General features: G+C 37.7%; 1 protein-coding gene across 1 annotated transcript in view; it reads right to left on the reverse strand.

Moving 5' to 3' along the window:
• Positions 1-14588, reverse strand: part of CTNNA1 (catenin alpha 1) — a 174225-nt gene that overhangs the window by 19054 nt on the left and 140583 nt on the right. Inside the window, exons 10-11 of the mRNA XM_087816341.1 lie at positions 13001-13093; positions 464-620 (exon numbers count right to left, since the gene is read on the reverse strand). Coding sequence (XP_087672467.1) covers positions 464-620; positions 13001-13093 — 250 coding nt within the window. The remainder of the gene's footprint in view (positions 1-463; positions 621-13000; positions 13094-14588) is intronic.

A 14588-nucleotide genomic window follows, 5' to 3' on the forward strand; every position in this document is an offset into this window, starting at 1 on the left:
TTTCACAAAAGAAAATAAAGGTGATGGTGTTGGGATTCCCTTCTCCTAAGTTACTGGCTCATAACAAATAATCACAGCCTCTAGTAGGACAAAGGGCTTGTTTTTTCTAAACACACAGCAGGAAGGTGGGTGGATCGTTATGGTGGCTGTACAGGTCAGTTGCAAGATCCCACTCTTCACAAACAGGGAAAATCCTCTGCCAGCCAGCTTTCTAAGTCAAGTTTCTAAGATCGAGACCAGCCCCACCACATGGGAAACAACTCCAATGCCACCTCGCACTACTCAGGAGTCTGTGGTAGGTTTTTTTGTTTATAATTAAAATGAAAACCAGCACAGTATTACTGCTGGTAATACTGGGGGTATACTGCTCAGACTTGGGGGTTTTTTGATTGTCCATTATTGTAACTTAAGCAAAAGTAATTACACACATCCTCACATGCTTTCTGGGGAACCAGCTGATTACCTGAGACAGCCAAGAAGTCATCAATGGAAGTAATGTCATCAACGGCATCTGTGAGAACACGGACTTGTTTTTCCCACTGTTCTTTAAAAAGATCCATGTTCTCTTGGGCCAGCTTGCTCTGTGGTTTTGCTGCTAAAGCCAATGCAGCATTGATAACCTGCAAAGATAGTAAAGTTCACTGTTTACCTTTCAGAGTCATGAAAATAAAACAGGTGGGATAACATGGTCAGTAGAGTGACGATTGCTTTGTTTCACTTGCATTTCACAGGACACATGATACCACACGTTTTGCCATAACACAAAGATAAAGCAGAGAAGCGTGTTAAACAATAGGTTTTTATATATGAATGTAGAAGCAACTCATTTGAAATATAGAACTGCAGTAATACACTGAAAATATGAATTAAAAACAAATAAAAATACTGAATCTTTCCACTCTGTGATAGCAGCTCTATAATTTTTGATGATATTATATTCCAGGCTTTTTTCTTCTCGTATACATATGTATGTATGCATGTCAAAAAAGTACACAATTAGAATTACATGCTACATAAAACTATCTTCTTTCTTCTTTTAAATACCCCATATCATTAAATATATATTTAAAACATTAACTGTTTATTATTCCATCTATGGATGCACATCACTGGTTTCCTATTGTAGAATATCTAGGTTTGTTCCAGTTACCCACAATTCTTAATAATCTTGTGATAGACATTTGGCATTTCAGGTTCTTGATACATTATCAAAGCACATTTGTGAGTAATACATTCTAATTATTCTAATTCCAAGCATTTTTCTAACAGGCATATTTGACACATAATAACTGAACATAAAGTATAAAATTTGTTAAGTTTAAAAATATTTCTCTAAAAAGCGGCTTTGTTGAGATATAATTCACATACAATTCACCCATTTAAACTCTAAAATTCAAGGACTTTTAGTATATTCCCAGTTGTAGAACCATCACCACACAATTATTCTCATCACTCCAGAAAAAAACCCTATATCCATTAGTAGTCATTTTCCATCAACATTCCTTAACCCTATCTCCTGGCAACGACTAACTTAACTTCTGTCTCTATGATGTTGTCTATTTTGGATATTTAATATAAATGGAATCATATTAATATGTGGATTTTTGTAACTAGCATCCTTCACTTAACATAATGTTTTTGAGGTTCGTCCACATGCTATAAAATGTATCAGTATTTCATTCCTTTTTATTAATGAATACTATGTCATTATATGGTTGTACTCTATTTTATTTTCCCATTGAACAGTTGATGGACATTTGAATTGTTTCCACTTTTTGGCCATTATGAATAATACTACTATGCCTACTCAGACATGTTTCTGTGCTTTCATTATTCTTGGGATATAACTAGGAGTAGAACTGCTGGGTTATATGGTTAACTTTATATTTAACGTTCTGGGAACTGCCTTATGTTTTCCAAAGCAGCTGTACCATTTTACATTTCCACCAGCATGTATGAGGGTTCCACTCTCCCCACTTGTTTTTCCTTTTTTAAAAAATTACTGCTATTCTAGTGGGTGTGAAGTGGTATCTCAATGTGGTTGTGATTTTCATTTCCCTGATAGCTAGAAATGTTGTAGTTCTTTTCATGTACCAAATGACCATTAGTATAAATTCTTTAGAGAAATATCTACTCAGATTCTTGGTATTCATTGAATGAGTAATGAAAGTAGTATGAAATGAGCTGAGAGAATAATTAGTTACGATTTCTAAGCTCTGGTGGGGATGAGGGTGTTAGGGGGTGGTAAAGGGATTGGGCAAGGAAGAAAAAAACAAAGAATTCATGGATACAGACAACAGTGTGGTGAATGTGGGGGGGGGTGGAGGTGAAAGGGTATATGGGGGACAGATGGTGATGGAAAAAAATAATAAAACAAAATTTAAACAAATAATAAAATAAAAAGATTCCTAAGTACAAGGGGCTTATAGGTTATTAAAAATAAGTGTGTTTCTAATAGTGCAACTTGGAAGGAAAGCAAAGATAAGAGAAACGTTGCGATGGAGCAGAGATCTGGATGAGACAGAAAGAGTTTGATGGTAGGAGTTGGGGATGATTTTTTTTAGGTGAAATAGGAACCACACAACTTCAGGTCATGTAACTCCAAAAGATTGGTGGGATATTCCAAAGAATTAGCCCCTAAAGACTGTAGTTGTAACAAACTGAAGAATTAGACCCACTAGACTGGTACAACAGACTATCAAGACAATCAAAGAAAGATTCCTAGGCATAGGGGGACTATGCCATCCCAGTTAGCAATTACTAACAGGCCACTACTTTCAAAAGTATATGGGTTTGGACAATAAATTACTTGGAAGAAGAAACATCCTATCTTTCTCATGTGTTATGCTGTGGTCTCCCATATTTTCATAATTTCAAGGCTTGTTCTTTGTCTCTTTTCCTTCTTGCCATTCCTTTTCACTAGGTGCTTCACAATTGTGGACTACTCACTTCATTAATTAACTCTTTAAATAATCATCCAAGATAACACCTTATGGTGAAAATCTAGAATCATTTATCTTAAAAAACAAGATGTTATTGATGGGAATGCCTACTGTCAGCATTAGTTAAATAATAATATAATGGTCTTTCTAGCTAATGGAATAAAATGGGAAATTGAAATAGAAAAAGCTGTCATAAAGGAGACAACAAAATTGTTTTTCAATGCAAATGATTTTTGTTTTTCTAGGAAATTGAAGTGAGTCAACTGAAAGAACTCTTAGAATTAGTAAGAGTTCATTAAGACAGCCAGAGACAATGTAAATATATCAGTAGCTTTTCTATATGCCAGAAAAAAGTTAGAATATAAAATGAGGAAAAGTGTCAGGTCTTCATAATAGCAATTAATAGGAAATATATGGGATTACATTTTTAAAGAAACCCACAGGACTGAAGTAGCAAAAAGAGATTAAACGTTTCTGAGGTACATTAAAAAAACCTGAATAAGTTCATATCCTGGACAAGCCCCTCCCCCCAAAAAACTTGAATAAATAGAAATACATTCCATGTTTAGGGGTAGGAAGACCTACTTAATCACAAATTAACCTGGAGCAATAAATAGCTGAGAACAGCCCAAAAATCTTGAGGATAGAAAGCAAGAATAAGGAAGAGAGAGAGTAATAATATAAAGCTAAAGTAATTAGAACAGAATAGTCTAAAAACAGACCCTGTCATGGAACAAAATTCAGTGTCTGATAAAAGAGACATCACACATCAGTGGCAAAAGGTACATTATTTTTACATTTGATGGGCTATCTTGAGAAAAAGTTACAGCCTCACTTCATATTTATATTCATGTACTAAGATTGTGTCCATAGATGAGTTAAATTTAAAACAAGGCTAGAATATATTTATTTATGCATTTACTACATAAAAACTTAAATAGAAATTGTTTCTTATGTCTTAGAAAACTCTCCTCTATTTCCAAATAACAATGTGAGAAGTCAATTTATAAATTTGACTACATTAGTTTTGTACTAATTTAAGTACATATATACAACAGATGAAGTATATGTGTTGGGTAAATCAGTAAGGAAAACACCAAAATACCAGTAGAAAATAGGACAAAGACATGGACATTACCTAAGGTGAACCACAAATGACTAGGAAACAACTGGGGGGGGGGGGGGGGGCGGCTGCAGTCTCAGAAAAAAATGCAAATTAGAGGGCTCTGTGAACCCACAGAGTTCTGAGACCAAGTCTGAAATGACATCCATTCTAGAACTTCCTCTTCTCACTGTAAAATACAGATAATACCACCTACCTCTAACTCACAAGGACTACATCTCTTCTCCAGCACTTTCTTAGTGAGGTCTTTCTTAACCATCCCAAATCAACATTTGTGAGATGTAACTAAAGCAGTACTTTAAGAAAAATTTATAGCATTAAGTGTTCATTAGAAAAGGTCTCAAATTAATGATCTAAGAGCTTCCAACTTTAGAAACTAGAAAAAGGCCCGGCTGGGCGTGGCTCAGCGGTTGAGCGTCGACCTAGGATCCAGGCGATCGGGGTTCAGTTCCTGGTCAGGGCACATACCCAGGTTGCGGGCTCGATCAATGACTCTCTCATCATTGATGTTTCTAGCTCTCTCTCCCTCTCCTTTCCTCTCTCTGAAATCAATAAAGATATATTTTAAAAAAAGAAAAAAAGAAAAAAAAGAAACTAGAAAAAGAAGGGCAAATTAAATCCAAAGCAAGCAAAAGGAAGAAGACAGCAGCAATTGTTGAAATACAAATTCCCAAAGCTCAATGAAGAATAAACAGCCAATCTGAATGTCCTGCTATCTATTAAAGAACTGAATTCATTGTTAAAAACCTTCCATGAAGAAAACTCCAGTGCGGTGACTGCGGGGGGCAGGGGGGTGGGTAAGGTGGAAGAGGACGTAATAGGGGGATAAATGGTGATGGGAAAATAATAAAAAGAGGAAGAAAAAAAGGAAATAAGTAAGTAAATAAATAAATAAATTTCCAGGACAGATAGCTTCATTGGTAAATTCTCCCAAACATTTTAAAAAGAACTAATATAAATTATACAGACTTTTCAAAAAAAAAAACACAGAAGAGAGGGAAACAAACACTTTACAACTTTTATGATATGGAAATCAAACTTCACAGAAGAAGAAAACAAGACCAATATCAATATCAATATGCAAGGCTTACAAGGAGACTGCAGTGTTTCTTGAGGACTGTTACCTGTAGACCTCTGTGTAGGGGGGTTGGAAGGGAAGGGATACAGAAAATGTTGAGAGAAACTCTTAGTCAGAAGGATCTCATTTAAGCTCTTCTGTGAAATCACCTTATAAGAAAAGATTAGAGAACATAAGAGGTGGAAAAGTGAAGTGATTCAAAGGTAGAAGGACCTATGATTGTGAAATAATAGATGAGTGAGAGCTGAGGCCACAAGCTACCCTGGCCCATATGCCTTGGATGTTCTTTGAAGAGCTGTATATTTTCTCACTACCTATAGGCCTGCCTTGTCTGGGTTTGTATTTATTTGATGCTTGTCAAGACTGTCAACCACGAAATTGATCAGCATTCCCATAAGCACAAGGGGAGAAGAAGCAATAAGGAAGATAAGTCTAAGGAGGTAGAAGAAAGAACGTGGAACTCCTAAGTTGTTTCTCAATTTGGTTAGTAAAAAGTACAAAAAAAAAAAAAGAAGAAAGAGAAAAAAAGAGGGAGGGAGGGAGGGAGGGAGGGAGGGAGGGAGGGAGGGAGGGAGGGAGGAAGGAAGGAAGGAAGGAAGGAAGGAAGGAAGGAAGGAAGGAAGGAAGGAAGGAAGGAAGGAAGGAAGGAAGGAAGGGAGGGTACAAAAGCAATGGCTTCAAATACTTAATTTACCCTGTGTAGAATCCCAAGAAAGGCCTTGCTTTAATTCAGGCTACATAAATTACTAAAGTACTAGATTTGATTAACATAAATATACAAGGCTCGTTCTCACATAATAAACTAAGAATATTAAGTGAGATAATCTCTAAAGACAATCGAAATCATATCAAGCATCTTATCTGACCACAATGGTATGAAATTATAAATCAACTACAGTAAAAAACCTGAAAAACACTCAAACACACGGAGGCTAAATAACATGTTACTAAACAATGAATGAGTTAACAACATCAAAAAAGAATTCAAAAGTTACCTTGAGAAAAATGAAAATGAACACACAACAACCCAAAATTATGAAACACAGTGAAAGCAGTCTTATGAGGGAAATTAACAGCATTACAGGCCTACCTCAAGAAGCAAGAAAAATCTCAAATAATCTAACTTTACACCTAAAAGAACTAGAAAAAGAACAACAGACAAAGCCCAGAGTAAATAGAAGGAAATAATAAAGTCCAGAGTGGAAATAAATGACATAGAGACTAAAAAAAAAAAAAAAGGTGACATGAAGACCTGGTTCTTTGACAAGTTAAATAAGACTGACAAACCTTTAAACCAGACTCATCAAGAAAAAAAGAGAGGACCCAAATAAAATCAGAAATGAAGAGGAGAAATTACAACTGACACCAGAGAAATACAAAGGATTGTCTGAAAATATTACAAACCAACCATATTCCAACAACTTGGACAACCTAGGCAAAATGGATAAATTCCTAGAAACATACAATCTTCCAAAATTAAATCAGGAAGAATCAAAATATCTGACTAGACCAATTACAACTAAAGAAATAAAAACAGTAATCAAAAAACACCCAGCAAAACAAAAGTCTGGACTGGGTAACTTCACAGGCGAATTTTACCAAACATTCAAACAAGAACTAACACCTATCCTTCTCAAACTATTCCAAAAAATTCAAGAGGAGAGGCAACTTCCAAGCTCATTTTATGAGGCCAGCATCATCCTAATTTCAAAAACCAGATAAAGACACTACAAAGAATGAAAATTATAGGCCAATATCCCTGATGAACATAGATGCTAAAATCCTCAACAAAATATTAGCAAACCAGATCCAGCAATACCTTAAAAAGATCATATATCATGATCAAGTGGGATTTATTCTGGGGATGCAAGGTTAGCACAATATCTGCAAATCGATAAACATGATACATCAAATAAATAAAAAGGATAAAAATCACATGGTCACATCAAAAGACGCAGAAAAGGCATTTGCTAAAATCTAGCACCTATTTAGGATAAAAACTCTCAGCAAAGTGGGAACAGAAGGAACCTACCTCAACATAATGAAGACTACATACAACAAACCCACAGCCAATATCACAGTCAATGGGCAAAAATTAAAAGCATTCCCCTTAAGATCAGGAACAAGACAAGGATGTCCACTTTCACCACTCGTATTCAACATAGTACTGGAGGTTCTAGCCACAGCGATCAAACAAGAAGAAACAATAAAAGGCATCCAAATTGGAATGGAGGAAATAAAACTGTCATTATCTGCAGATGACATGATACTGTATTTAGAAAACCTTAAAGACTTCACCAAACAACCACTAGAACTGATAAATTCAGTTAAGTAGCAGGATATAAAATTAATATTTAGGAGTCAGTGGCACTTTTATACACCTATATGAACTACCAGAAAGAGAAATTAAGAAAACAATCCCATTTACTATTACAACAACAACAAAAAGGTACCCAGGAATAAGTTTAACCAAGGAGGTAAAAGACCTGTAGTTAGAAAATTATAGGATACTGAAGAAAGATACAAATAAGTGAAAGCATGCATATACCATGTTCATGGACAGGAAGAATTAACATCATTAAAATGCCCAGACTACCCAAAGCAATCTATAGATTTAACACAATTCCTATTAAAATACCAATGGCAGATCTCACAGAACTAGAACAAATATTCCAAAAATTTATATGAAATCATGATAGTCTCAGCAATCTTGAGAAAGAAGGGATCACAATACTGAATATCAAACTATACTACAAAGCCACTGTAAACAAAACAGCCTGGTACTGACACAAGAACTGGCATACAGATCAATGAAACAGAACAGAGACCCCATGCCATTCTGGTTGATTAATATTTGACAAAGGAGACAATGCATACAATGGAGTAAAGACAGTCTCTTCAATAAATGGTGTTGGTAAAACTGGACAGGTACATGCAAAAAATGAAACTAGACCACTAACACCATACACAAGGATAAACTCAAAATGAATAAAAGACTTAAATGTTAGTCACAAAACCATAAAAATCCTAAAAGAAATAAGGCAGTAAAATCGCAGATGTCTCAAGAAGCAGAATTTTTGCTGATACATCTCCTAGGGCAAGAGAAACAAAGGAAAAAATAAACAAATGGGACTACTTCAAACTAAAAAGCTTCTGCACAGCAAAAGAAACCACCTACAAAATGAAAAGGAAACCCACTGTATGGGAGAATAATGATATATCAGGCAAAGGACCTGAATAGACACTTCTCTAAAGAGGACATACAGATAGCCAAGAGACATATGAAAAAATGTTCCAAGTCACTAATCATAAGCAAGATGCAAATTAAAATTAGAATGAGGAATTTATCACCTCACACCTGTCAAAATGACTACCATCAATAAATCAAAAACTACCCATCCAGTGTGGCTCAGTGGTTGAGCACTGACTGGTGTACTGAGAAGTCACTGGCTCGATTCCTGGTCAGGGCACATGCCTGGGTTGTGGGCTCAATCCCTGGCAGGAGGCAGCCGATCAATGTTGATGTTTCTCCCTCATCAATGTTTCTATCTCTCTCCCCCTCCCCCTTCCTCTGTCTCTAAAATTCCATGAAAACATATTCTTTTTTTCTTTTTTTAAAAAAATATATCTTTATTGATTTCAGAGAGAGGAAAGGAGAGGGAAAGAGAGAAATAGAAACATCAATGATGAGAGAGTCATTGATCGGCTGCCTCCTACATGCCCAGGCATGTGCCCTGTCTGGGAATGGAATCCTGATCACCTGGATCCTAGGTCGATGCTCAACAGCTGAGCCACACCCAGCCAGGCAAAAACATATTCTTCTAAAAATTAAAATAATAAATCAATGAACAAGTACTGGAGAGGATGTGGGGAAAAGGGAACCCTAGTACAACACTACTGGTGGGAATGCAGACTGGTGCAGCCACTGTGGAAAACAGTATGGAGTTTCCTCAAAAAATTAAAAATGGAGCTGCCTAGGACCTAGGGATCCCACTTCTAGGAATATATCTGGAAAAAAAAAACAACCCAAACACTAATTCAAATACACGCACCCCTACGTTCAAAGCAGTTATTTACAATAGCCAAGATCTGGAAATAGTCCAAGTCAGTCCAAGTGCCCATGAGTAGATGAGTGGATAAAAAAGCTGTGGTATATTTACACAATGGAATACTACCCCGCTGTAAAATGAAAATCTTAGCTTTTGCAACAGCACAAATATAGCTAAAGGTTATTATGCTAAGTGAAATAAGCCAGAGAAAGACAAATATCATATGATCTCACTTATATGTGGAATCTAATGAACAAAATAAACTGATAAACGAAATAGAAACAGAGGCATGGATACGTGGAACAGAAGGACAGCTGTCAGAGGGGACAAAAGTTGGATGGATGCAAGATAGTAAAGGGATTAAGCCAAAAGCATATATACATAACACATAGACACAGACAACAGTGTGGTGATGGCCAGAGGGAAACGGGGGTGGGAGTTAGGTGGAGATGGGCAAAGGGGGAGAGATGGTGACAGAAAGAAACTGTACTTTGGGTAGTGAGGGCACAGTGCAGTGTGCACATGGTGTGTTACTGAACTGTACACCTGAAACCCATGTGGTATTATTAACCAATGTTACCCTAACAAATGCATTAAAAGAGAGGGAGGGAGGGTATCTCTAAAATGCCCTCCTCAAATTTTAAAGACTCAACTGTCAAAAACCTGGCAGGATTTTGTTTTTGTTTTTCCTTTTCTTCCCTTGCCAGCACCAAATGAACTGAAAAACTGAAATATTTGAAGCAGCTACCATGGACTAAGACTTGGGCGCATCCACAAGCAAGACAATGCCGGGGATATATGGGGATACAGATTCAGGGCTTTCCCAAAACAGTTTTCTCCTGTGAAAGTGTATAAAGCTGGGGACTCTCTGCTCAGATGGAGGCAGGATCCATTTCTGATGAACAAAGTGAGAGATGATGCAGTCACAAAGTAGAGGGCAATGCAGGGAGAGAGAGAACTGACCTACTTTGTTTCTTGCTCATGGTAACAGTAAATCACCAAAAAATGTGGGTGCTTTCTTCCCTCAAGCAACAAAATAAAGCCACTTTCAGGTTACTTCCTCCTCAACTCAACTTTAATCTCTAATATTTGGAGTTCAAGTCACTTGAGTACTCAAAAGTTAGTACTTTAGAACAGAATTTCCCATTTCCAAAAGTTAATTTTGGTACAGGGTGACCTGAAAAATGGGGGCAAAAACTCCTCTCTCCCCTCCAGAGAGGAACAATGAGGACTAGGAGTCAATGTCAAGCTGTGGGTTGGGCAACTAAAAAGCAGCCCCTAGGGAGCTGTGCCCAGCAGAGGGGCCAGGGCTGCCTGAATGCAGCAGCCTGGGTGTAAAGCACAAAAAACAGCCTAGAAAAGCCTAACACGCATTTCATCCTTCGATAGATGTTGACAGTAGCCTCACAATAAAAACATACACTTCAAAGTAGTAACTGTTTGTCTATATGCTATAGCATATTAAATAGATACCACCTTAAACCCCTGGTGAATTAACTAATCTAGTTTAGTTAACTGACTTTGCCTGGAGTCTGTTTATCAAACAAACCACTGACTGCAGAAGGGAACACCTCAGGGCTAGAAACCCCCACCACCCACTCCTATGAGCCTGAGCTTACCATCTACCTCAGGATGAACACACAGGAGAAGCTCCACTCAAATCCCTCTTCCTGGAAGTGACAGCTACCTTGAAGGAGAGGTCCTCTGAGCATGAAACACACGGACCAGGGCAGGCCAGATGCAGCTCCCAGAAGAGTTTGGTTTACCCTCCTCAAAGAATTTTAAAATTTTAAATGGCTACTGTATTTACCATCACCAAACCTACCCACCCGTTTGTGAGCAAATGTAGGAATGAGTCCAGGTAAGAATCTGGGAGAATATTCATACCTGGAGAAATACTTTTTTATCCAGGACATATACCCAATACCAAGTGTGGTCTGGCCACTGTCTGTCTAAGCCTTTGAGGTCTGTTCTAGGAGGAAAAATGAAATTACAAAGGACAAAGCATGCTTTCTAATGGCAAACTCAAACTTGTGCGACATGGCTCAGCAACACACGATTTATGCACATCACCATTTTCATTAGGATTATCAACTAGACTCCCCATGTGATTTTTTCCCTAGGCTTTAAGATCATTTATATAAATACTCTTGGTAGGTGTGATCAGCGTATGTTACCATCTGTTTCAGCCGATATGTGAAAGCATTGTCGCTTTTCAAGCATTTAAAAACCAAATGGAGAACCTAAGACATTAAAAACAAATACTGATAGGGTAAAATGGCAAACTTAAGAAAAGAATGCCAAATCTTTAGAAGTATGCTCTCAGTTTACTTCGTACAACTTGGTCATACATTAACTTTCTGGAGGTGACTCAATCCACTGTGCTTATTATCTGTCTGCACAGCTAGCAATCACTAGCAGATTTCATCACTGGATTAAAGCTGAGGAAATGTCCATTACATAATGTGGATTCACAATTGGCCCATCACACTAATTATTTAGACAAAGCAACTTTCAATGGGAAACTATCCGCATGATTGAGAATGAGAACAAACACCCTAACTAACCTGTATACCAGTTAGGATCTCATATTAGTAACCAGGCTTTACTTATTTCGATCACCTACTTTGAGTGTCAGGATTTATATGAAAGAATACTAGACACAGTATAATTTAAAGTTGGTTACAGACATAGCAGAAACTTCATTCCTGTGACCTCTATTCTATTACTCCAGTTCCCTTGCTTATTCCCATTTATTCATGGCCATTCCCACCTGGCAGGCCATTTAGACAGAGGTACATGTAAATCCTCAAAGTATGCCCGTGAGCATTCTCTACTTGGGAAATTGGAGAGTCAACCTCTTCCACTGAAACAGCATTTACACTGCGCAGAAGTGCTTGTGAGTGGCAAGGAGTATCAGGCCACATCAACAAGATCGGTTCACCTCATGGGATACAAGCAACACACTGGGCACTTAACAGAGCACCTTTCTTCTATGTGCTTCAGAGTCTTTCCAGCTTAACTGAGCCCCATCACCAGTCCTCCACTATACCACTGTAAGTGGAGAAAAGTTCTCAAGCTTTTACTTTGGTAGCTGACTTAACTACATTCTTAACATCTGTACATTAACGCTACTTTAGGACATTACAGAGTAAAGGTTCCAGCTCTTGAATCTTTCCCCCCTCACCCAACACAGAAACCCAAGTACTGGGCATTAAGATGGAGGGCAGGGGGGTAGCTAGTACACTTAGCCACCGTGATTCCAGGACTGCCGAATATTGCAGGTAGCCCTCGTTCAAGAAGGGTAGACTAAACAGTGTGGCCACTGTACACCCTCCATTTGTGAGCAGTGGAGGACACTACAGGCATTTTTATTTTTTCTTCAAGATTTTTTTATTGATTTTTAGAGAGGGAGAGAGAGAAACATCGACGTGAGATCGAAACATCAATCAGCTGACTCCTACATGCCTCCTACCGAAGATCAAACCCAAGCATGTGCCCTGACCAGAAATCAAATCGGCAACATTTTTTGGTGCATGGGAAGACGCCGAACCAACTGAGCCACACTGGACAGGGCACCATGCATTTTTAATGAAGGACAAGGGAATAGTAGTAACACATGACGCCCTGAGGAAATGTCACTTGAAGTTAAACAATTTTCTACAAGCTTTGCCAGCTCTGAATCAGTGTGTATTCTCTAAGACTTCTATCTAAAATCCTAAAAACAAAACCAACAAAATAAACCCCATCTCCACTGTAACCAAAATCTAATTTGTTGGTACGTTACACATTGCTGGCCATACTTTACCTGAGGACAGAGGGCTTCTAGCTGGCTTGCAGACATTCGAACAAGCTTCACACCTTCTTCATTGTTTGAAATGGAGCAGGCCAAGTTGGCAACCTAGAAGAAGGAACACCATAAAAGGATCATTGAAGCTTTTCTCTTGGATTGCAAAGGGAAACAAACATACACTTATCCCCACCCCTGACCTTTACAGCTTATAAGGACAGAGGTTTTGTTTTGGTTTTTGCTCTGTGCTGAGGAAATTATACAGATTCATAACACAGATGACAATGTAAGTTGGTGGCAGACCCTTGAAACATCCCATGGCCTATAACTCAAAGGCTTTGCATGAGCTCTGACCTGCCTGAACAGTAACTTCAGAAAGAGGTTGTCCTAGTGAGGGCAATGACGTGAGAAAAGCTATGGCACCAAGGGCATCAGGGAAGAATTGTTGATATCCTCAAATAAAATGTACTTTGCAGCTGTTCTTGAAGTAAGGAAATCAAAATTCTAAGTTATTATTCTCATTTGACAGATGAATAGATGCTTTTATTTGAACACAAAGCTATTTTTCAAATAAAATTTTTAAAAACCACAGTATTAAGACAACATCAAGGCCATCTTCAGAAAAGGAAAAAGAAACAGGGATGATGTCCCATCGTTAAGAGCAAAACTGCCCTCCAACTGGGCTCTCAAAAGCACTGACAGCTGGACTCTTTCCTGAATGATGCTGCTTCATTTGAACTAAAATCTTTACCTTCCCATCCAACTGTCTCAATGACATGGCTCCTGTAGCCAGAAACAATCTTTCCAAGTTGTGTCATATTTCCTCTGCCGAAGCTCTGGCTATGCTGAGAATGCTGCTCTGTAGTGACTGTTAGAGCTGTGATCACCTATTCATGTTTCTAAATTAACAGGCTTGCCAATTCCATTAGTAATGCCACAGTCCAACTGAATACACGGTGCTGAGACACATCTTTCCCCCAGTTGCAAACTGAGTTATGAATGTTAGAGGCGTAGGCAGGTGAATATCAGAGGCACTTTCTGGGAATTTAAATGCCAGAGTAAACAAAGGCAATGGCAATAACCTTTGATTTTTCACTCCTCCACCCAACTTAAACACATAAAGGCACAAGAAAAATTATATACTATTATGGCTGTTGTTTGCTGTGTTACAGTTAGGGATTATCAGCTTTCTGTAAGACTGCTAACTATCAGAATCCTGCAATGCCTAATCACAAGGAGAAACAAAAGAACAAACATGCAATTTAAAAATAAAGGTAAGGAAACAGAAAATTAAGTCAGGTCTTTAATGTTTAGTGGCCTTCAAAATCACATAAAGAAATAACACTTATATTCCCTGAAGATTACTATTCTACTTTCTGGTGTCAACTGGACCTGAGCCAAGAGGCACTTTTCTCTTCATGATGACAATCTATTGAGCTGATTGTAGATTCCTATTTGTTTAAAAATTACTGCAAAATATGACCTAAGCTAAATTTTGTAGAACGTAAGACTTTTAAAAAACATTTCTCTTCAATTGCACATTTTATGATGCTATAATGAAAGAGAAAGCTTAAATTAGATGTACTCATGAATCTACAACTCCTAT

This window comes from Miniopterus natalensis, chromosome 4 (genome assembly GCF_054644295.1).
Source record: "Miniopterus natalensis isolate mMinNat1 chromosome 4, mMinNat1.hap1, whole genome shotgun sequence".
Lineage (NCBI taxonomy): Eukaryota > Metazoa > Chordata > Mammalia > Chiroptera > Miniopteridae > Miniopterus > Miniopterus natalensis.